This window comes from Gopherus flavomarginatus, chromosome 3 (genome assembly GCF_025201925.1).
Source record: "Gopherus flavomarginatus isolate rGopFla2 chromosome 3, rGopFla2.mat.asm, whole genome shotgun sequence".
Taxonomy (NCBI): Eukaryota; Metazoa; Chordata; order Testudines; family Testudinidae; genus Gopherus; species Gopherus flavomarginatus.
This window is the reverse complement of record NC_066619.1, coordinates 284,475,291-284,500,190: the sequence shown is the minus strand read 5'-3', so window position 1 is coordinate 284,500,190 and position 24,900 is coordinate 284,475,291. Positions and strand designations below refer to the sequence as shown.

At 47.5% G+C, this 24,900-nt stretch overlaps 1 protein-coding gene across 7 annotated transcripts in view; it reads left to right on the top strand.

Annotated features, from left to right (window-relative positions):
• DYSF (dysferlin) overlaps positions 1–23,851 on the top strand; it is a 326,279-nt gene extending 302,428 nt beyond the window's left edge. For all 7 annotated transcript variants that reach the window (XM_050943290.1, XM_050943287.1, XM_050943285.1 and 4 more), the window contains 4 exons: positions 5,325–5,503; positions 7,306–7,415; positions 8,706–8,853; positions 20,243–23,851. In XM_050943290.1, coding sequence (XP_050799247.1) covers positions 5,325–5,503; positions 7,306–7,415; positions 8,706–8,853; positions 20,243–20,281 — 476 coding nt within the window. In that variant the 3' untranslated portion in view covers positions 20,282–23,851. The remainder of the gene's footprint in view (positions 1–5,324; positions 5,504–7,305; positions 7,416–8,705; positions 8,854–20,242) is intronic.
• Positions 23,852–24,900: the final 1,049 nt, after the last annotated feature.

The following is a 24,900-nucleotide window of genomic DNA, read 5'->3' as shown; positions in this document are numbered from 1 at the left end:
GAACATTTTTGGCAAATAGAAAAGTAAAAAAAAATCCTTTGAGTAGAACAAAATGTTTTGTTTGACTTGACACTAAACATTCCACGTTGATTTAGTGTTTTTTTTAAAACTTTTAAAAAAACAAATAAAATTTCTATACAAGTCATTTTGAAGTGAAAAATTGAAACATTTTTTCCAAAGTTTTTATGTTTTCGATATGAACCCTCGATGAAGCCATCAGACATTTGCGAAATGTTTTGGTGTCTCAGAATATGTGTTTTTTTGCTGATTAAAAAAAAATCAGGCAATGAATGTCACACCCCTCTAATGCCCGGTACTGAAACAGAGAGAGAGCGCAAGATGTGGACAGAGAGATCAAATCACTATAGAATTCTCTGGATTACAGGAAGGTCTAGTGTGTCAGTGACAGTATAGTTCAGATCCCTGGATCACAGCAGGACTGATACTAGGCAATCCCTGAATGCTAGATCTCCAGTCTCCGCCTTCAGTGCACCAGGTCCTCCACTGGTATAAATTATGAGTAGTTCCAATGATTTCTGTAGAGCTGCTCTGATTTACATGAGCTGCGGTTCTATCCCAGTACCTCGATTAATGCCGATTTCACAAACCTTGGTACCTGCCCCATCATCTTCAATATTCTTAAGAGTCTAAACATTTCCTCCTAGGATTCCACCTTGATACAGCTTTCCATAAGCCCAGAGCATCTTGTTCTATCTTCAATAATGAGTGAGAATTGGCTTCAAACCTCTTTCTAACACCCTTTTTATATCCTCTATTTGTAGTCACTTTTCGTGTTTCCCCTCCGCCTTTTCTCCTCCAGAACAAACATGCCCAGCCTTTCAGCCCTTGCCAAGGTAGATAAACTGAATTCCATGTAGTTTGCTACACATGGGTCTTTCAGACAAGACTTTAAAACCCCAAGGCCCGATCTATTCTGCATGGACATTAAAGATCCTGGAGTATTTTGTGTAAGAATGCAGGAGCTTGGCTTCCTCAGACAAAATTCCTCCCTTTCTGTTTTGTGCAGTTTGCTGGGTGTTCTACCCCAGAGGTGGCTGCACTGGCTATAGATAGTTTGTGAAGTGCTTGGGCCTGTTTCAGGTGCCATAGAAATGTCATGAGTTCCATCTTCTGATTTCTAAAGAGCATTTTAATTTCTAAACCTTTCTGGTCTCTCTTCTCCAAACTCCCTCTGATTTCACTGCTCTGCATTGAAATATGTTGCCCAAAACTAACCTCACTCTTCAGCTCCAGCCTGCTTTGTGTTCACTGAGTTTTCAAGCCAATCTTTTGATTTCTGAATACAACGTGTGCAGGTGACGATCAGTGTGGCCTGCTCTCTCAAATGTATGGAGTGAGGTGATTTTGGCCCCCCGCTGCAGAAGCTCTATCCCATCAGTTCTCCCCCAACCTCAGTTCACGCCCTCCCAACTCCCACATCAGTTCTCCGCATCACTGTGCCTCCCACATCACTTTTCCCCTCCCAAGCAGTCCAGATGCCCCTTACCTCCAGAGGGAGGGAGCCCATCTCAGGGGGGTTTTTCTCCAGGCAGGGCTGAAATTCAGGAGAGGGTCTTGGTGTCCATGTATTTATCAGTCTGGCTGGAGGTCCATGTTTCTGTCTCCCTGCGTGTGTGCCGGAGTGGGCAGGTGGGTTTATCTGCATGTCCACATGGTCCATTGTTGTCCAGGGTACAAACAGGTAGTTGCCTCTGCACCGCAGAATTGTTGAGTGGCTGTTTATTGGTGCCTGACTCAAGGCTGGAGGAGGGATGTTTTCTAGTTTGTCTAAAGTGGGGAGACACAGTGCACCCCATAGGTCTGATGCAGCCCTCAGTTTTCTGTGCTGCAGCCACTGTTGTTAACACAGAGGGGCAGCCAGGGGAGACACTGCATCTAACATGCAATGCTCCCTCTGGAACAAAGCAGTATCCAGGATCTGTCTTCACTAAAGAGTTAATGCGGGGTCTTGGGTGTTCCCCTCGCCCCTTCCCCTCCACACCCCCAACCCTCTGACCCTGGTGAAGTGCTGCTTTTCACTCGGCCAGCTGGGCACCTGGGTCACGGCCCATTTTCCACTTTGCAGTATGGACCCAGGCTACATCCTGCAAGTGCTGATAGTCCTTCAGTGCCTTCCCACCATTCCCCCTGTGCGCCCACAAACACAGCCCAGGGCTCTCACAGTTCACTGGGAAAGACTTAGAGTGGTTGAGGTCACTGCAGCAGAAAGCACTATGGGATACACCTCTGAAGTCCTAGTGGACCCCATGAGGGAGCGCAGCACCAGTGAGGACATGGTCGTTCGGGGAGGGCTTTGCAGTGTGGCTGCACATGCAATCTACTCCACTGAATGCAAATTAGAGGTGGTCCCCATGCAATCAGCCTGGTGCCAGTGTGACCCTTTCTCTGGGCACTTGTCAAGGAAAGCACCGATAATTCCCAGCTCTCACCCTGCCCTGCATTCTCTGCACAGGGTTAATGCAGGAGTGGCTGGAGACGCTGTTTGGAGAATAGGCCATTCTCCTGCTAGGTTTGCTCCTCTTGAGGGATCAGGCTCCCTCAGTCTCTACTAATGAAATCCCCAGGTGTCTTCCTTCACAGGGAGCTCAGTGCTCAGCTGACCCAAGCCCTGGAGGTGGTGGGACGGATCCCGAGTGGGTGTAAATGGGGGAAGTGCCACTGATGCCAGCTGAGCAGTGTCCATTTGCCCCTGCTCTGGACTGGGCCCAGCACACCCATTGCTGTCCCCCAAAGGGAACTGCATGGCACCAGCCCTTCCCATCCCCCACCGAGCCTGGGCTTGGAAGCGGGAGGGCGAAAAACTGAGAGCTGCAGGAGAAGTGGGCTCCGGCTGGGGAGCAGAACTGGATGCTGAGCTTGGGACGGGCAGTGTGGGGCTGAGAGCTCCTGCCAGCAGGGCCCAAAACCCCATGCTGGGGCAGAGGCTGTTAAAAATATTATTCTCGATGTGTTATCGCTCTGAATACTGCAAGTGGCTGTTGAAGGGGGCATGCAGAGTTGCTTTGTGCTTGGGGGTTGGGGGTGAGGTGGGCTTGCCTGGTAGGGGAGGTGCGTGCTGGTTTTGTTGCATTTCAAAGGTGGTAACCCTTGGCCAGAGATGGGGATCGAGAGCAGTGGGGAGAGAGATTGTATCTTTGAGGGCCATCAGTATGCACGACACCACCCCAGGGACGTAGAGGATCTCAGGAACCTCCTGCTAGGGGCTTAGTCTAACCCAGCCATGGTTCAGGGGACACATGATACAGTTGCGTAAGGTCCAGCTTTGCACATCCCCCTGAGGCAAATGACCCACCCCCTTCTCTGAGAGCAGCTTTTGACTCTCTGCAGTCTGCAGCAGGGAGCCCAGCAGTGGGTCATGGGGGAGAGTCACCGGTGACTGGTCAGAATGGCAGCCAAGGACATGCCAAGGGGCGACTGGAAATCTCATTTACTCTTCCTGTTTGCAGGACAGTAGTAGCCATTTCGGGGGCACAGCGTACTAGAGAGACAAGGTGAGTGTGTGCTATCTTTTATTGGCCCCACTTTTAGTGCGAAGGAGAGAAGTGGGGCCAGTAAAAGATGTCACCTCCTCCATCTTGTCTCTAATTTACTCCGCCTGGGCACCTATGCTGCGTTCGTCACCACTGGCTCTGAGCTTTCAAAGAGCGAGTACCAAGTCACGCTGGGCCCCACTTTCAAACATGGCTGCCTAAATCAAGCACCCGAATACCACTGGGAGTCACCTAAATGCTGGCTGAGGCAAAGGAGGTGCCTGGGCCAGCATTTATCTGTCTAAATCCCTCTTTGAATCAGCATGTCGGTGTCTGAGACGCATTTTGCTGCCAACTTTAGATGCCGCACTTCTCTCCCAGCCTAGTACGGCGTTGGACAATCAGACCTAGGTGATGTTCCTCTTGCAGTTCTTAATGGTTGGGTCAGGTGACCTCCAGCCTGTCCTGGACCCCCATCTCCCTCCAGATCCTGTGAAATGTGATCTATGCTCTAGCAAGATCCAGGGGTGAGATTTCCCAAGTGACTTAGAAGGAGAGAAATCCCCTATTCCTAAGTCACTTAGGTGCATTTGAAGTTCCCAGCCCCCATCAGGCTAGCTGGGACCATAGAGCAGCAAGATTTAGAAGATGGCTAATTCAGGCAACATAGGGAGAAAAAAAGATCTTCACAACTGGTGAATTTTTGACAAAACAGTTTGGGCAGGAAGCGACGAGGGAAATTGTCTCCAATTCAAATTGCAGAGGTGGGAAGGGGTGTGTAGACGTGCAGACTCACCCCAGTGGCGCCTCCTGCTGGTTACTTCTGGGAATTAGCTCGGTTCCAGCTCCAGAGCGCCCTCTGCAGGCCGATGATCTGCCTGTCCTCTGGCCCCATGTGCCTCCCTGGGCCCAGTGCCCTTTTATGTGGAGTGCTGCCCCCAAGCAGTCACCCCTTTCTCTGAGGGTTTCCCCTTCCTGGGGGACCCCCACCCTCTATCCCCACTTTGCCTCAGTATATGGCTACTACCCAATCTCCATCTCGCCCCCGTTCACTGGGGCAGACTGCAGTATCAGCCACTCATCATAGGCAAAGGGGTTTGGACCTGCTGCCCTAGCCTACCCCTGGGCTGCCCTCTGCAACCCCCAGTACCTTTTAGCCTAATGCTAGGCCTCAGCCTGGGGCTTTCTAGGCTAGAGCTCCCCCACTTCTCAGCCTGTCCTCAGCCCTGCTCCCTTCAGGTACGCTGTCTCTAGCTCCCGGCAGCCAGGCCCATCTCCCTCTACAGCTAGAGAGAGACTGACTGCTTCTAGCTCCTCTGGCCTTCTCATGAGGACCCTTGCTCAGTTTGGGGCATGGCCCCAGCTGCAGCCACTTCCCCAATCAGCCCAGCCTAAGGACTGCTTTCTCCAGCCACAGCCCCTTCCCAGGGCTGTTTTTAACCCCTTCAGGGCAGGAGCAGTGGTCCGCCCTGCTACAGGGTGTAAATGCCCAACGGGGTTGCAAGCAGGACATCTGGGCTAACACACCATCCCCTGAAAATATTGCTGTGGGATCTTTATTGTCCACAAATGGTTGGGACCAAAGCGTTACCGCTCCTCTGTGCCACCAGCAGCACATCAGCCCCACCACCACACCACAGCAGTTAATTCTGGGATTTCCTTGGGTGGTTCCTTATCTGGACGCTGTACTAACCTCCCTGTAGAAAACCTCTGCTTAACTTGAGAGATTGGACAACGTGAAAGCCGCATTGCAGACTGCTACACATTGGCAAAACAGATCTTGGGAAATGTGATTCATGCTCAACTTGTAAGTGCTAGCATTGCTCCTTGCAGGTTCTGTTCAGATGAACCTCAACCGGATGCCAGCACCCGCCAAGACAGCTGAGAAGTGCTCCTTAAACCTCCTGGATGAGACCTTGTCCTCTGACCGATTTGTGTCGCTCTTTGAGCAGAAAGCTGTCAAGGGCTGGTGGCCCTGTGTTGTGGAGGCAGAAGAGAAGAAGACCATAGCAGTAAGTCCCTTTGGCTCACTTGGCATCATCTATGCTTTTATCTCCATTGTACAGGTGGGGAACTGATGTTCAGAGAGACTAAGTGACATGCCCAAGGTCACAAAGGAAATCTGTGGCAGAGGATGGAATTGACCTTGGGTCTAGGCTAGTGCCCTATACCCTGGTCCATCCTTCCTCTCCTAAGGGTTTTCCAGCTTTTGTCACAACACTGGGCAAATAATTCAGAACAAATCATTTGTTGTGAATGTTGCCTTGTTTTGTATTCTCAAATTTCTCATGATTATTCGTGTGCCCTAAGATCCTCAGTCATCGACCAGGGCCTCATTGTGGTAGGCACGGTAGAAATGGAGCAAAACGATGGTCCCTGAATGAGAGTTTGATAGTTGGAAAATTGAATTGTTCTGACTGGTCATTGAGGTCATGTGGTCTCCTGACTGGATGAGCACTTAGAACCCAGTGAATGCGCGTGATTACATACTGAAAATTCACTTTTTGCAAATATTCTCCATTAGTGGCTAAATATACATTGTTTCCTCAGACGTTGCAGCCTGGCCACTCATTCGCTAGCCCTTCCATGGAAGAATAGGTGGAAGGGATATGTTCTTGGCTTAAGAATATGGGTGAATCTAGCTCAGCCTCCTCCCACAGAGTTCTAATTTGAAACAGAGGAACCCAACAATTGCCAGACTGGAGCTGTCATAACATAATTCCCAGATTTGGACCTTAGCGTCCAAAATCTGGGTGTTAGCATGAAAACCTCCAAGCTTAGTTACCAGCTTGGACCTGGTAAAGCTGCCACCACCCAAAAAATTAGAGTGTTTTGGGGCACTCTGGTCCCCCCAACAACCTTCCCTGGGGACCCCAAGACCCAAATTCCTTGAGTCTCACAACAAAGGGGAATAAACCATTTCCCTTCCCCCCTCCAGGTGTTCCCTCCCTGGGTTCCTGGAAAGATATACAGAAGCAAGCTCCGTGAATCTAAACAGAGGGATTCCACCCTCCCTATTTCCAGTCCTGGAAAACAGAAGTACCGAGAGCTAATCTCTCTTCCCCCATCACCCAGAGGGAATGCAAAGTCAGGCTAGTAAATCTAACACACACAGATTTCCCCCTGACTTCTTCCTCCCACCAATTCCCTGGTGAGCACAGACTCAATTCCCTGGAGTTCCCCACTAAAGAAAAACTGCAACAGGTCTTAAAAAGAAAGCTTTATGTAAAAAGAAAGAAAAAATACATAAAAATGGTCTCTCTGTATTAAGGTGACAAATACAGGGTCAATTGCTTAAAAGAAATATGAATAAACAGCCTTATCCACAAAGAATACAATTTAACACATTCCAGCAACTACACACATGTAAATACAAAAAAACAAACCTATGGTCTTCCTATCTTTGTACTTACAACTTGGAAACAGAAGATTAGAAAAGCAGGAGGCAGAAAAATCCTCTCATAGCCGAGAGGGTACAGGCAGAAGACAAAGGACTCACCCACAAACTTCCCTCCACCCAGATTTGAAAAAGTCTTGTTTCCTGATTGGTCCTCTGGTCAGGTGTTTCAGGTTACTCCTTTCCAGGTAAAAGAACATTAACCCTTAGCTATCTGTTTATGACAGGAGCAGACCCACGTCCATTTAGTCCAGCGTTCTGGGCCAGTACCCGAATCCAGCAGTAGCAGATGTGGGATAATCACCCTGATCCCTAAGAGTCAGCCATTGGCTGAAACCCTGAAACAATTTTCCTTTCAAGTGAGTGTTTCGCTACACAGAGCCAGTTACTATATTTCCTGCCTCTTTTCCCATGCAGGGTAAATTGGAAATGACCTTGGAGATTGTGACAGAGCAGGAGCAGGAAGAAAGGCCGGCAGGGATGGGCCGCGATGAGCCAAACATGAACCCGAAGCTGGAGGACCCCAAGTAAGAGCTTGTTGATTCTAAACCAACCACAGGGACCCGGGACACTTTAGAAGCAAGTTGAAAAGACAGGCCCCCTGGGCCAAGAGGTCACAATCTACAGAGGCCCAATCCAGCAAACACTGGTTACAGGGGAGCATTAGCGCTCACTGCCATCTCTGTGTGTCTGTGCACTCACGTGGCACGTACTGCCCGCCTGTACCCCATGGTATCCTAAGATGGGCTCAGATGGCATGTACTGCCCACCTGTACCCCATAGTACCCTAAGGTGGGCTCAGATGGCACGTACTGCCCGCCTGTACCCCATGGTACCCAAGGGGGCTCAGATGGCACGTACTGCCTGCCTGTACCCCATGGTATCCTAAGGTGGGCTCAGATGGCACGTACTGCCTGCCTGTACCCCGGGATGTAGTGCCAGGACATGCCTATGGTATCCAAGGGGACTCAGATGGGATGTAGTGCCAGGATGTCCCTGTGATATCCCAGGGGCTCAGATGGGATATAGTGCCAGGATGTACCCCTGGTATCCCAGGGGGCTCAGATTGGATGTAGTGCCAGGACGTGCCCATGGTATCCAAGGGGTCTCAGATGGGATGTAGTGCCAGGATGTGCCCATGGTACCTAAGAGGGCTCAGATGGGATGTAGTGCCAGGATATACCCATGGTATCCAAGGGGGCTTATGGGATGTAGTGCCAGGACATGCCAGTGGTATCCCAGGGGGCTCCGATGGGATGTAGTGCCAGACATGCCAGTGGTATCCCAGGGGGCTCCCATGAGATGTAGTGCCAGGACATGCCAGTGGTATCCCAGGGGGCTCAGATGGGATGTAGTGCCAGACATGCCAGTGGTATCCCAGGGGGCTCCGATGGGATGTAGTGCCAGGACATGCCAGTGGTATCCCAGGGGGCTCCGATAGGATGTAGTGCCAGGACATGCCTATGGTATCCCAGGGGGCTCAGATGGGATGTAGTGCCAGGACATGCCAGTGGTATCCCAGGGGGCTCAGATGGGATGTAGTGCCAGACATGCCAGTGGTATCCCAGGGGGCTCAGATGGGACCATGGGTACATCTAGTCAGTACATATCTAGCGGGAGCTCAGCTGGCATGTTCTGCCTGGACGCCCCCAGGATGCCTGTGTGGGGGTTCAGCGGGCACGTTCTGCGGGGCATCCGGGGGTCCGACTGGGCGCAATCCCCCTTGGAGATGCCTGTGGTGCTCAGCAGTCGCTAAAGGCTGAGGGGGCCATCCCATGCAGCGGTCTCAGAGCTAACCCTGACCGTTCTGGTTGCAGGCGCCCGGAAACCTCCTTCCTGTGGTTCACCTCCCCCTACAAAACCATGAAGTATATCCTGTGGCGGCGCTTCAAGTGGGTCTTTCTCATCGCCATCGTGGTCTTCATCCTGCTGCTCTTCATTGGGATTTTCATCTACGCCTTCCCGGTATGATGTTGGCAGGGGTTGGAGAACCACTGCCAGGCCCCGAGGCAGCTATTAGCACCAGCCCCTACGCCATTGCTACACTGGCATTTCACTTCCCCATTTCCCACCACTGCCCTGCCGTCGGCACAACTTCCCCCAGAGCCCTAGCATGGGCATGCCCTTGTTATTCTGGCCACAGCTCGTCCCTTCAGAGCAGTGGTAAATGTCATGGTAGCTACGCCGCAGGAGGCTCACCTGTGCTACCCCATCTCCATTGCTAGCATTAATGAGGCTGCCCCAGGGATAGGGATGGTGGGGGATTTCCAGGGTCTGTCTGTCTGGATTCTGCTGTGTGTCAAGTCATATGCCTTTTCCGTGCCTCAGTTTCCCCAATGTGTAGAATGGGGGTGGCGATTATACTAATCCCAGCCTCGCGGGGTAGGCAGTGAGGTTTCATTGATTTCCAGTGTGCTTTGAGATCCTCAAGTGGAAGGCCATCCAGGGATGGAAAGTACTGCTGCTGCCTTGAAGAGAAAGGCAGTTCCGCCCCCCAGCCCCCCTGCATTGAGCAGTAGTGAAAGTATGTTCAAGTGTAATTGGTTAAAGATGCAAGGTCGTTTACAGGGATCCAAGCAGCCCAATCTCTCATTATCAGGGCTTGGAAGGAGTGTTCCGCTGATATAATGTATGGAACAGAGGGGAAAGGATCCCACCTCATTAATCAGCACAGTGGCTTTTTCTGCCTTGCGTTCAGTTCCATTTGCAAAACAAAATAAATAAATAACCAACCCTCCAGCCTTCCAGCTTGGCCTTGGGATGGGTTTCAAATCCTCCTGTTTTTAAAACACTGAAATAATTCATGCTGTGTTTTGGATCCCATTCCTCCCCTCCCCAGACTGATAGAAAAATGACCTACCTCTTTCTTTCCAGCACGTAACAAATTCTGTGCTGTGTACATCTATAAACCCCACCCTCCCTACCCCCCACTCTTTTGGGGTAATTTATAACTTTATCCAAGAGAGAGGCTGCATTTGCAGATTGCTTCATGTGCAGCCATAAAGCAAAGTGCTCAATGTATCCTAAGCACTGTAATCTCTTTCAAACCATTTGAGATCACGCACAATAGATTGTTCTGGTGAACAAAGATATGATGGGATTACAGGTCTGGAGTTCCTGGCTCTCAGGACATGTCTCTTTATCTCCGGTTCCCCATCTTTACTAAAGGACAATAATACTTGCCTCGTCTGAGAAAGGATCAGTTATTTGCTAAATATTATTTAAAATGACATAATCATACAAGTGCAAAGCACCGTCCTGTGCTAGACAGAATCAGAAATGGTTAGTTGTGTTTCATATGCCCTATACTGCAAGCAATTAATGAAGATTTTCCTTAGCTCAAGTAGCAGGGCCTGTTCTTTCTAAGGAGGAGGATCTCTGTTCTAGCCCTACTGTCTCCTTTAAGTTTCTAGTGGTTTAGGATTTGTTATGATATTATGGTACTAAAACTAAGTGGAGAGAAACGAAAATCCTTTAGCTCTAAATATTGATTTACATTCATTATTGCTTGTGTTTTTCTCTGACTGTTCATAGCAAATTGTTGTTGTATTTCATTTCACTTTGGACAGGCTTAGTCATCTTTCTTGAAAGCTAGACTGTTTCATGGAATGTTTCTGTTTTCATTTATTTGAAATGGCTTCCCCCAGATTTTTGAGTCACTGGGTTGTCTATCTCACTCAGAGATTTAGTTCCTTTCCTGCTCTCTTAAATACCAACCTTTGGCACTAAAGCTAGAACAGTGGGGATGGTTTGTGTATTGGGGTTACCCCTAGGGTGATCAGATAGCAAGTGTGAAAAATCGAGACACTTTCTTTCAGAGGCGGGACATAGTTGCATATATAAGACGAAGCCCCTAATCATAGAATCATAGAATATCAGGGTTGGAAGGGACCTCAGGAGGTATCTAGTCCAACCCCCTGCTCAAAGCAGGACCAATCCCCAACTAAATCATCCCAGCCAGGGCTTTGTCAAGCCTGACCTTAAAAACCTCTAAGGAAGGAGATTCCACCACCTCCCTAGGTAACCCATTCCAGTGCTTCACCACTGACTGAGTGAAAGAGTTTCTCCTAATATCTAACCTAAACCTCCCCCACTGCAACTTGAGACCATTACTCCTTGTTCTGTCATCAGGTACCACTGAGAACAGTCTAGATCTATCCTCTTTGCAACCCCCCTTCAGGCAGTTGAAAGCAGCTGTCAAATCGCCCCTCACTCTTCTCTTCTGCAGACTAAACAATCCCAGTTCCCTCAGCCTCTCCTCATAAGTCATGTGCTCCAGCCCCCTAATCATTTTTGTTGCCCTCTGCTGGACTCTTTCCAATTCTTCCACATCCTTCTTGTAGTGTGGGGCCCAAAACTGGACACAGTACTCCAGATGAGGCCTCACCAATGTCGAATAGAGGAGAATAATCACATCCCTCGATCTGCTGGCAATGCCCCTACTTATATAGCCCAAAATGCCGTTAGCCTTCTTGTGCTGGGAAGGGTCTGATAATGGTGAGATGTTTGGTCACTCTAGATACAGATCTTTGGCAAGAGTCACAAGTACAACTCAGAGTGCATACATTAAAGGACAATCCATTATATTATTATTTGGATTACAGTAGCCCCTAGAGGCTTCAGCCAACAGCAGGGCCCAGTGTGCTAGGTGTGGCATATATAGATAATAAGAGACAGTCCCTGGATCATATGTTCTCGAGTTGGGAGTCATGAGCAGGTGTCAGTGGGTTATGACGGCCTTCCTTCCTACATTGGCAATGGAAGAATGGGGGAGGATGTTCCAGGTAAATGGGAGGGGAAACTCGGGGAAGTCTCATTACGGAAAAGAACCGCTGATCTGTACAGACAAAGGGTGGGAGAAGAAGATACAAGTTGAAAACAGAGACACAGAGAGCTAAAGGCCCCAGAGCAGCGGAGAGCTTAAAGATTTTCATAGAATCGTAGAAATGTCGGACTGGAAGGGACCTTGGGAGGTCGTCTAGTCCAGTTCCCTGGTGATGAGGCAGGGTCAAATAAACCTAGACCATCCCTGACAGCTGGTTGTCTAACCTGTTCTTAAAAATCTCCAATGATGGGGATTCCACAACCTCACTTAGAGTTAGCAAATTTTCCCTAATAGCTAATCTAAATCTCCCTTGTGGCAGATTAAGCCCATTACTTCTTGTCATGGACATGGAGAACAATCAATCACAGTTTTCTTTATAACTCCTTTGACACATTTGAAGACTATCTATCAGGTCCCCCCTCAGTCTTCTTTTTCCAAGATTAAACATTCCCATTTTTTAAACCTTTCCTCATAGGTCAGGTTTTCTAAAGCCTTTAATCATTTCTGTTGCTCTTCTCTGGACTCCCTCCAGTTTGTCCACATCTTTCCTACACTGTGGCGCTGTAAGGTAGCGTCCTCACAACCCCCAGTGCCCCCTTGTGTCAGAGTGCGATTCTGCAAGGGGCCCCTGTCTCTGGTGCCTCCTGCAGGCTGTCTGCCTCTCACCAGGTCTTCCATGGCTCGACCGTCCAGCCAAGTCCCAGAAAGTTCAGTCCCCTTCCGGGTTAACAAAAAGGTCCAAGTTGAATGTTCACTAAATATCCCAGCACAAAAGAACTTCTGACCTCCTTATGGGTTATTCCTTGTCCCGTCCCTTGGGGTCAGTCTTCAGCCACACCCTAGGCTAAATATTTCTTCCATTGGGCTTGTATGCCCCTTCCTCAGGGCTGTTAGGGGAACTCAGGCCTACCCTCTACTCTGGGTTCCAGATCAGGTATCATGTATTAAGCAGTTAGGGCTGCTTCTTCTGGTATCCTGCTGTTTCCCTGGCCACTTCCTAACTCCAGCCCTCCTTGTGCAGCTTCCCCACAGCTTGGGTTTAACAGAACCTCCCTTTGGTTCGCAGGCTTCTGGCTTCTCGCTAGAGCATCCTAGCTTCTCTTTCCTCTGCTGAACCAACCATTCTTCCGCCCCTCTTGGGCTGATCCTCTCCCTGTGGGTTTCTCTGCACAGGTAGGGACAATTGTGTAAGACTCAGGAATCGATGATATAGTCTTCTTCACTGATGCTGCAGTCTCATGGTCTAGGCTGGGAATCCCTCAGACAACTCCCTTCACTTGAGTACTGGGATGCTGAAAAACTGATATCCCCGTTCTGTGCAAGGAGTTTTTTGCTGTGGTGGAACTCGGATTGTGGTCTATGGCATCCACAGCAGTGAACAGACAACCACAAATCTTTAGAAAACAGACAACATTTCTCATCATCATAGTGTTGGCATGCACTGTTTGCCACGTTGGGAAAGATGGCCAGTGCTCTGTCTTAGGAGATGGACAGTCCACATTTAAAGATGGTATCCGCGAACTCATTTTTTCGTGCCTGTGCATGAAATGTCAAACCAGTGTCGACTGGTAAAGATCTTTCTCAAGCTGTGTCGTGGTACTTCATGGCGATGGATATTGCTATTCTACAGCAACAGGTGTGCCAACGTAAGTATAGTTGGATGAATGGAAATTTGTTCTGAGTTTTAATGTTTGGACCATGCAGTATCATGGACATCAGTGCCAATAGTGACTCAGGTGCAGATCTTGCTTGGCATCCTGGGTCAAATGATCCAGTAAATTGTGTTTCATTTGAAACATGTCCCTTCGAATAATTTTTGCTGTTGTCAGAGTCTTCCTCACATGCTTTTCGGAGGGTGTGTCTGATATCCTTGTTGAAGGCAAGGAGCACATCATGTCCTTTGTGTGCTTGGACACCTAGAATATGTGAGAGGATACAGGATTTTAGGTTGGTGCTGTGAATGCTCCCAGCCAGCCACTCACAACTGTTCTAATCTAGCGCTGTAGTGCCATGGGAGGTCTGCTAGTTTAAAGACTGGAGTCAGAGTTTTATTCAGTCTTGTCTCTTCAGTGAATGCTGTCAGTTCAGCAAAGGTAACCCCGTGCAACATCTTCTCTGTGCTGCTTTGCTCACTTTTCTTCTCCCTGACTTTGTTGTAGAGTCACACCAAACACCTTGCACAATACTTTGCCTCCTGTGCCCCTAAGGCCCGTGCACTTAGTTTTGCAAGCAAGTGGTGTTCTTGCAGCTGAGGTGCACACTTGTGGACTCGATTATCCATACCATGGGTAGAAACGTCTTCTGGTAATATGTTCATTTCTCAAATAAAGCATGCTTCTTTTGCTGGAGGTCCTTTGTGCTGGTCACTGAAATGTGTATTTCCTCGGCAGTTCATCAGGGTGATCCACAGCTTCTTGGTTCTTTTTTTCCCCCTCAACTCTCCTACCATGTGCTCATCACTAAACTTGCCCAGGTTATTTAGTGTCACAGGATGTTATCCAAGGAGGAATTGTCTTTCCATAGATGGGCCTATGAGTACAGAGCCCTCCTTGCTTTGTACTGTCCAGAACAATATTGTCAAAGGTCCCAGATCTTGAGGTGTGTGGAACCTGTTTCCATCTCCTTACCTGGGGTGCATCTCCACCAGAGACTTCTGGGGACTTGACAGTGCCAGAGCTAAGGCTTACTGTGAATAGAATATAAGAACATAAGAGTGGCCATACAGCGTCAGACCAAAGGTCCATCTAACCCTGTATCCTGTCGTCCGACAGTGGCCAATGCCAGGTGACCCAGAGGGAATGAACAGAACAGGTAATCATCAAGTGATTCATCCCCTGTCGCCCATTCCCAGCTTCTAGCAAACACAGAGTAGGGACACCATTCCTGCCCATCCTGGCTAATAGCTATTGATGGACCTGTCCTCCAGGAATTTATCTAGTTCTTTTTTGAACCCTGTTCTAGTTTTGGCCTTCACAACATCCTTTGGCAAGGAGTTCTACAGACTGACTGCACGTTGTGTGAAAAAATACTTACTTTTGTTTGTTTTAAACCTGCTACATATTTATTTCATTTGGTGCTTGTGTTATGAGAAGGAGTATTTACTTTCTCCACACCAGTCATGATTTTATAGACCTCTATCATATCCCCCCTTAGTCACCTCTTTTCCAAGCTGAAAAGTCTCAGTCTTATTAATCTCTCCTCATATGGAAGTTGTTCCATACCCCTAATCATTTTTGTTGCCCTTTTTTGACCCTTTTCCAATTCCAATATATCTTTTTTGAGATGGGGCCACCACATCTGCATGCAGTGTTCAAGATGTGGGCATACCATGGATTTATATGGAGACAACATAATATTTTCTGTCTTATTATCTATCTCTTTCTTAAAGATTTCCAACATTCTGTTCAATTTTTTGACTGCTGCTGCACACTGAGTGGATGTTCTCAGAGAACTATCCACAATGACTCCAAGGTCTCTTTCTTGAGTGGTAACAGTTAATTTAGACCCATCATTTTATATGTATAGTTGGGATTATGTTTTCCAATGTGCATTACTTTGCATTTATCAACACTGAATCGCATCTGCCATTTTGTTGCCCAGTCACCCAGTCTTGTGAGATCCTTTTGTAGCTCTTTGCAGTCTGCCTGGGACTTAGCTCTCGAGTAGTTTTTTATCATCTGCAAATTTTGCCACCTCACTGTTTACCCCTTTTTCCAGATCATAGAATCATAGAAGATTAGGGTTGGAGGAGACCTCAGGAGGTCATCTAGTCCAACCCCCTGCTCAAAGCAGGATCAACACCAATGAAATCATCCCAAGCAGGGCTTTGTCAAGCTGGGCCTTAAAAACCTCTAAGGATGGAGATTCCACCACCTCACTAGGTAACCCATTCCAGTGCTTCACCACCCTCCTAGTGAAATAGTGTTTCCTAATATCCAACCTAGACCTCCCCCACTGCAACTTGAGACTATTGCTCCTTGTTCTGTCATCTGCCACCACTGAGAACAGCTGAGCTCCATCCTCTTTGGAACCCCCTTCAGGTAGTTGAAGGCTGCTATCAAATCCCCCCTCACTCTTCTCTTCTGCAGACTAAATAAGACCAGTTCCCTCAGCCTCTCCTCATAAGTCATGTGCCCCAGCCCCCTAATCAATTTCATTGCTCTCCGCTGGACTCTTTCCAATTTTTCCACAGCCCTTCTTTAGTGGGGGGACCAAAACTGGATGCAATACTCCACGTGTGGCCTCACCAGTGTCGAATAGAGGGGAATAATCACTTCCCTTGATCTGCTGGCAACGCTCCTATTAATGTAGCCCAATATGCCATTGGCCTTCTTGGCAACAAGGGCACACTGCTGACTCATATCCAGCTTCTCGTCCACTGTAATCCCCAGGTCCTTTTCTGCAGAACTGCTGCTTAGCCAGTTGGTCCCCAGCCTGTAGTGGGGCGTGGGATTCTTCGTTCCTAAGTGCAGGACTCTGCACAGATCATTTATGAATATGTTGAATGTCCCTCCAGATCCCTTGGGGACGCTACTATTTACCTCTCTCCATTCTGAAAACTGACTATTTATTCCTAGCCTTTGTTTCCTATCTTTTAACCAGTTACCAGTCCATGAGAGGACCTTCCCTCTTATCCCATGACAGCTTTGAATTTCGGTCAGAAAGGAACCTGTCAAGAAACAGAAACAAACCAGCTGACTCATGTATTGGCTCCATGCCCAATGTAATAATGCCAGCTTCTGGCCACCATTGTCATCAGCCATTCCAAGAGCAAATGGCCAATCCATAGGCTTTCTACAGTAGGAATTTGCCCTGGCATAGTTCCTGCCATCCGTGGCTCTCACAGTTTGATTCTGCACCCCCATTTAAGTCAAGGGGAGATTTACAGTTGATTTAATTGGGTGCATCCTCAGCTCATTTTAGAAGTGTCAGTGAATTTAGCTCCACAACTAAACTGTGAACTTGAGGAGGTGTTTTACTCATTGTACAAAGGAGAGAATTGAGAAGGCCCCAGATGAGCAGATCACCTAAGGACTTAGGGGTGGATTTAAGCACATGTTTAGCCGATTCAGGGGCTAAGTGACTTTTCCAAAGTCATAAAGCAAGTCTGTGATAGATCTGAGGATAGAACAAAGATCTCCTCAGGCCTAACCTCAAGACTTACTCACAAGAATGTCCTTCTTCCCACCGAGGCTTTCTGCAAACAGCAGAAACAATATTTTTTGGCAATATTTTAAAAAAGAAAATGCTGTTTGCACTTCCATTCCATGCTGTTTTGTGAATCTGTTGCTTTTTTTTCATGATTTTTTTGCCATATACCACATTTTCCCACGGAGATGTACCAAAATCCCAGTTTTGTGGGCTTTGCTACAGAAATGTTGAACTTTGGCAGATGATTGGAAATTGACGTTTTTCAATTGACGATGAAACCATTTCCACTCGAAAAACATCCTGAAAGCTGCAAGGTTTGGCGAGTTGTCTCTAAAATTTGTCAGGTTTTGCAAAAATGGAAACAAAATATAGAAAAGCTGATAGTCTGAGGTTCCTGAATACAGTGGAGTCTATTCCACGTAGCCGGATTACTTGACAGCCTGAACTAACTTTACTTACACAGTGATTGTCACTTATAATCTTTACCATTACCTCTGCACATAAGGACTCTGATGGTGATGTGCCCTGGAAATTTCCTGTCCTTCTATATACCCTTTACCTAGTCTGCCATCAGGGGCATCTTTAATCAGCAGGCTAAAGCATAATAAAATCCAGGGGCTGGAAGCTGAAGTTAGAAAAATTCCAAAGGGATTTAAGATGCTATTTTTAACGGCAAGTGTAATTAACTACTGGAAAAACTTACCAAGAGCTGTGGTAAATTCATCATCTCTTGAATTCTCTAAATTGAGATTGGATGGCTTTCTAAAAGATATGCTCTAGTTCCACCACCGGTTGTCAGGCTTGATACCTCTCACTTAGGGCCTGATCCAGTGTGCACTGAAGTCAATGGAAAGACCGCCTTTGACCTAAATGGGCTTTCCGTTTGAGCTTGACTTAATAAGGAAGGATATTGCCTTCCACTGTGCACGTCACTGGATGAAATTCTCCAGTCTTTGTTAGGCAGAAGTTCAGACTAGAGGCTCATAACAGTCCCTTCTGGCCTTCTGAATCTATGAAATGTAGGGAATACCCCGGTAAGTTATCTACCTGACAAAGTGCTTATTGTCAAGATTTTAGCCGCCACCAAAATACAAAAATGTAATGCTTCTTCCAGCTGGATTCTGCTCTGTTTTTCACACAGCTGTTTACTCCTCTTTCAAGCTCTTATTTGGGCTGTGCTAGCTCAGCTTTGCTTCCATTGCCATTAATTCTAATTACAGCTTGCTTTCTGCACTGATTGATAATCCTAGTTGGCTTTCAGCACTTCGTTAATAGAAATTCATAGCTGGACAGGAAATCTGCTCCCCTCCAGAATGAAACCAGTCAAATCATAAAAATAATACTATTCTGGAGGACAGACTCGGAAAGACAAATGATGTATAATTAATTAGAAAGTTCTATTCCACTGGAGGCTTTTCTAATGACTTCTGGTAAGCAGCCCCAGTTTTGCTCTCCTGATTTATGGCATTATTAGCGACGCTCAATTGGCAAACAGCCTCCTAATCCGCTATGCATTGTAATTTATCATGATGCCTTTGGTCAAACTTTACTTGTGCTTTTCAAAAGAGCTTGCGTGTAATGTGCTTTTAGTTTTTGTTTTTTAAAAACAACAGAGTGACTCCTTGTGGAGCAGGAGTGTTATGAGCGAGACATGAGGAGTAATTCTTCTGCTCTACACCATGCCCATAAGGTCTCACCTGGAGTGTTGTGTCCAGTTCTGGGCACCATATTTGCAACAGAAATGGTGAAAGGTCTAGAAAACATGACCAAGGAGGGAAGATTGAAAAAATTGGGTTTGTTTAGTCTGGAGACGAGAAGACTGAGAGGGGACATGATAACAGTTTTCAAGTACATAAAAAGTTGTTACAAGGAGGAGTGATTTAGTTGGTGTTGGTCCTGCTTTGAGCAGGGGATTGGACTACACTAGATGGCCTCCTGCGGTCTCTTCTAACCCTAATCTTCTATGATTATAGGAGGGAGAAAAATTGTTCTCCTTAACTTCTGAGGATAGGACAAGAAGCAATGGGCTTAAATTGCAGCAAGGGAGGTTTAGGTTGGACATTAGAAAAAATGTCCTAATTGTCAGGGTGGTTAAGCACTGGACAAAATTACCTAGGGAGGTTGTGGAATCTCCATCACTGGAGATTTTAAAGAGCAGGTTAGACAAACACCTGTCAGGGATGGTCTAGATAGTACTTAGTCCTGCCTTGAGTGCAGGGGACTGGACTAGATGACCTCTCGGGGTCCTTTCCTGTCCTATGATTCAAAGCTAGAACATCCTGTGCCAATTAAATTCAGTGTATTTGGAAGAAACTTCCAATTTGGCTGGGGGGCATATGTGTGTGAATCAAAGCTAGTTTAAATATAGCTATTTCCAAATGATATAAACGTGCCTTATATTATTTCTATAATAATAGACCTATTTCTATTAGGTCTTGATAATCAGCCTTTAACCGGCATGTTACTATCATCTCCTTTTTAAAGGGGGGCATTCTGCCTACAGTAGACTGTGACATGCCCTGGCTTTATTTTGTATAGTGCCTTCTGTGCAATCTGTATCCCGAGACACTTTGCAGTATACAGAATTGCAAGGGTTCGCAGAAGGTGGTCGAAATCACGGAAACCATAAAGGGACAATGTATGGCGGTGTGCATTGCGGGGAATGCCACATTGCCCCATGAGGCCAATAACAGAGGGGAAATGCACTAAGAGGAACACACAAGGAAGTGAGAGAGGGGAAGCTTTCAGTGGAAGTCGAAGCAATACAGGGAGTCTGTTCTAGAGGGCAGGATCTGCAGAGAAGAAGGTTCTTGCATCCATGGCAATGAGACTGGACAAGAGCACAGAGAGGGAGCAGGTGCTAAGGGGCCAGTGGGACTAGAAAGAGTGATTGGAGCAAGTCAGCGGAGGGTTTAAAAACTCAGTTGCAGCAAGGAGGCTGGTGATGGGGCTGTTTGAGGACGGAGCTGATGGGAGGAGGCAGGCGGCAGCACCCTGCACATGCTTGTGTGGGAAGAGGTGTGACTTTGGATATCTTAAAAATAAGATGGAAAGAGAAAACAGAATTGGAGAGTTACTACGATGGTTTAGTGACTAATGAGTATGGACACCTCTGCTCTCTACTGGATGGAATCAGAAGCACTTGTCTGTGTATCATAGGCCCTGTACTGCTGCTAACCAGAGGCAAGTCCCTTTTAGCTCACAGGTAATAGACCTGTCTTTTAGCAGACTGGGGATGTGAGTTCTATACCGGTTTCTGCCATGAAGCTGGGACTGTGGAGCAATGTAAAGGAAGAACATTTTAACATATATGTGCCGTTATATTGTATCTGCTTTATGTCCATTCTTTCCCTCCTGTCATTTCCTTCCCTTCCTTAGAACTACGCTGCTATGAAACTGGTCAAACCTTTCAGCTGAACCAACACTGGCATGTGCCAGAGAGTCTAGTACATCCTGGGATACTGCACAGCACCGTTTGACATCAGTGACCACTCCCCGTCGGCCTGCGTTGCAGTACAGAGACGGAAAAGAAACATACGCTCTTGGATGCTAGACTGTTGCCAAAAAGCGGCTATAACTTTGCAATAATGATGTATGCACCATAACCTTTCAGAAGCAGCGTGTAACCGATACCAGTTTGGAATATTTGTTATTTTACCCTTGTTTTATATGCTGCATTCTGTAAAGCTTGAATATCAATGCACCGCTGCGAAAAGGCCTTGTTTGGTAGGGCGCGGTTAGACTGTGAGGCTTTGCGGAGACAGTGTAGAAGACTGATCATGCAGTCCTTAGCAAAGGAAATGTGGGCTAGTGGTCCGCATAATGGCCTACAAGACAAGTGCTCTTGAGTTCCAGTCACACCTTTCTCGGTGGCCTTGCATAAGTCTCTCTGCCTTAGTTTCGCCCTCTGTGCAATGTAGATGAATTAGCTCGTATATAAAGCATATCGAAGATGAAAAGCATTGTGTAGCATAAGGCGAGTTACAATGCACCTATTGCTCCTGCTGAGGTCAGTGAGTGTGATCTTTGCCTCCATAGGGACTGCAGGAGCAGACTGTGACGAAGAATAGGATTCGAATCTAGAATAACCAAATGCAAGGCAGGATTTGATTGTAATTACTGGAGCAAACCTCCCTCGCCCTTCAGCAGGGGTTCTGCTTTCAGAAGGGCTACAAGGATTTCTTTCTATAGCACTCTTCATTTTCATACGCATCCCCTAACCAGATACGCTCCTCATCACAGTATGCAGACACGTTAAAGGGAAACAGAGTAAATTCATACTGAAGGAATAAGCACATGAGCCAGACAATGAAATGTTAGTTTCCCGTTCCCTCTCCTCCCCTGAAGAAACATGTCACTCCAAATGCAATGTTAAATTAAATGATGGCAACACTAATGAAATATACAACATTACAATCAGTTTAATGCCCCTCAACTTCTAAATTAGGATTTGGTGATAAAAGGCAATAATTTAAAACACACTCACTATCTGACCTGTGGAACTCACTGCCACATGATATTATTGAGGGACATAGTTTTTTTTTTTCCTCCTTCTCTTTTTTAAAGGATTGGAAGCCAAATTATGTGGTTCCTAATCAGTCCAAATTCCCATGGAAGTAAGTGGCAGTTGTGCCCGAGTAAGGATTGCAATATTTGGACATGCATATTTCTCTGTATGAGAGCAGCATTTGCATTTCCTTTTGTTGCCCATCCTCATACTTCAGGGCAAAATATGATCACTAGCTGGACTCAGGAATTAATTTCCCCCCGGTATAGCTAGGTGGATTAAAAGGGTTTTATGTCTTTTTCTAAAGCTTCTAGCTTTGGCCACTCTTGGAGGCAGTATCCTAGACTAGATGGGCCTGGTCTATTCAGGTTGTTGTCCTGTGTCCATTACTCCAGTAAGTGAGCGCTTTCCAAAATAAGGACATGAAAGGCAAAGACCAATGTCCCTTTCTGATAGGGTGACCAGACAGCAAGTGTGAAAAATCGGGACGAGGGTGGGGAGTAATAGGAGCCTATATAAGAAAAAGACCCAAAAATCAGGACTGTCCCTATAAAATTGGGACATCTGGTCACTCTACTTTCTGATAAGGTTATTACCACTATTCCTGTTGTGTGTGGGCTCAATCCTAGCCCCACTGAAATAAATGGAAGCTTTCCCATTGACTCCAGTGGGATGAGAGTTTGGTCCAGTAGGTCGGTTTCAGTAAGTATCTGAACCCTCTGTGTTTTGCACAGTGCGCAATGAAAGGTGACCCTGTGGTCCCCATCCAGCCCGGTGCCTAAGCCTGCGTTTAAATGAAAGCCCCGAAGAAGCGCATGATTGAGTGCTTTGCTGGATCGAGAGGAGAGGAAATGAGCCCTAAATTCCTTATACTTTGTTATTAATTATTGCGATAGCACCAGAACATGCCAGTCCCTTTGCAATCACAAGGGACAGCAGCCCCTGCCCTGAAGAACATACACAGCTCTGAAAAGAAATCACCAGGCTGGCTCAGATCAAGGATCCATCTATCCCAATATCACCTCTCCAACAGTGGCCAGCCCCAGCTGCTGCAAGAAACTCGGTCAAAGTCAGTGGTGGAATAACCTGCTGATGGGGGAGTTTCGTCCTAACCATAAGAAGGGCCCGACTGAGTCAGACCAAAGGTCCATCTAGTCCAGTATCCTGTCTACCGACAGTGGCCAATGCCAGGTGCAGTTATATGGTTGCCATTCTGGTCCCCAAACAGCCCCCAGCCCCACTGACAGGCAGTTCAGGTCAGAAACTGCGTCCATGTTTGTTTGTAGTCATCAGACTGCTGCGATTTAGTGAAAGCTGGGTTAAACCAGCGTCCAGCCTTTCCCCATGAAGAAGGTTGGGCTAAGAAAGAAAAGTGTATTGCCAAACCCCTGTGTTATTTGCACCCAGTATTTCATGTCCTTTTCGCATCTGTGTTGGCTCCGTATGTTATGCAAATGCACCTGGGTGTCTCATTTATTCCTTCCTCCATACCCAGCCCTTGTCAACGTATTATGTTCTGTACCTTCTGCTGGCTGCAGGATCTTCCTACTCTGCACTGATTGCAAAGAGGCACCATCAAAGCTGCAGTTAGGAATCAGGCAGAAAATTCCACTTCCCCTTTTTTCTTGCATCTGCTTGCAGAGTCCATGAAAGTCCTTATCCCAACACATTGCTGTATAACCTCCAACCCTCTCAGAAAGAAAACCTCAGCGCCAGCAACCCAGCAAGGATAAACCACCCTGCCATAACAAACCAATGTGTGCAGCCAGATGCTTATTAGCAACCCTAAACCAACCACCACTGTGTGCACCCAGCACTGACAAGCAACCCTACCATAGCAAACCCACATTTACCGCTCCACTCTCACAAGCTGTCTTGCACTACTAAACAACCCTGGTTTCTCCAGCACTTACAAACAACCCTACCATAACAAACCAGGGTGGCTGTTCAGTGGAGGCGAAAGGACATTAATAAAGGGTACCGATTTCAGAGTCCCGGGCATCCAAATATACCATTACATGGAACAAAACAACTTGGATGGTATTGCTTTAATTTCATCCCCATATAAGGAACAGGAGTACTTGTGGCACCTTAGAGATGAACAAATTTATCCCCATATAATACTCTTCACTTTCCCTAGTTCAAACCATAGGGCCAGATTTTCCTCTCAGAAGAGTTTGCTGCTCCCACAGACTTAATTGGGCAAAATGGGTCCTAAATCGTGAAAGAAGAAAGATCAAATGAACGTTAATTTCATGTTGCAGCACAAAGAAGCACGTGCACCTGTCTGTCTGCCTATTGCACTTTGTATTTATGCTGCATCCCGTCCCATCACCAAACCAGATGAGAATTTATGCGGAGCATCTCCTGGGTCATGCTGCTGTTTGATGTGGGTTGAAAGGGAGGGAGCCAGAATGTGTATGTATCACCTGTTATGCCTTAGATGCGATATTGCAGATTTCACTGTGGTTACAAATGAAACTCTATGAAACTTTCTGGTTCTCGGTGTGTTTTATTGTCCGAAGTGCACAGCCTGAGTGGGTTTATTGTTCCTTCCCCCACCCTGCCCCCGACATGCACACAAAATGCATCTGATGTTTGATGCCCCTTCCGCGCCCTCGTTGCTCACTTCCAGAGGGTACGTGCAAGGCTGCTGACGCATGTGAACTGCACAGAGACAGCGTGTGGCGAGGGAGAGGAGACAGAGACGGGGTTGGAGGTGGGAGTGGCGATTGTCTAGTACAACCCCTCTGAACGCACAGTTGTCAGCAGCGGTGGCGTGGCTGGGGAGGAGGCCGGGAGAGCAGATGTAGTACAATGTTACCTCCGAGAAGCTTGGCCTAGCTGATGCTCTTCAAACCCTGGCAGAGCCCAGGCTGGGGGGAGAAGCCAGGGACTTTGTCACCAGGGGTAGAAGCCATTCAGGACAGCCCCTGGAAATGGTTCACGTGGTACACACAACTACCGCTCTCTCTCTATGGGGCCCAGCATCACTCGGGTTTGGCCTGGTAGCCCCGCGTCATGACAGAGGCCGCTGAGCCAAACTTCAGTGAGAAGCGACCGTTCAGTTTGCGGGCCCAAGGCAAAGGCCCCTTTTGCCTCCCTGGGCAGCCCGGCCCCTGCCAGTGGTGCGCCCCGTGCAGAACATAGGTACAGCTGTGGGCACCCAGGGGGTGGGGAAGCCTGTGCCCACGGATCTCCCACTGTGCACGAAGTGGAGGCTGCATGCCTTCTCACTTCCCCCCCAGCAGCAGAGGTCCGGCCTTTGGGAGGGGCAGGGGAGCTGGAGAGATGCTTCGAATGCATCCAGTTCTGTGAGGCACTGAATGGTGGGTCTATCTCAGTTCCTCCTACCAGTGGGGTGTGCTAGATCTCACACACCTGCATGGGAACTTGGTCCTACTGAGCTGGCTTACTGCCGAGTCTGATTTTTTCCCACCGTGCCTTCCTGGGGCCAGCCCTTTAAATGTGCCCGAGACAAGCTGCGGCAGCCCTAGTGTAGCTGTCCTGTGACGGCGGGGGGCTACCT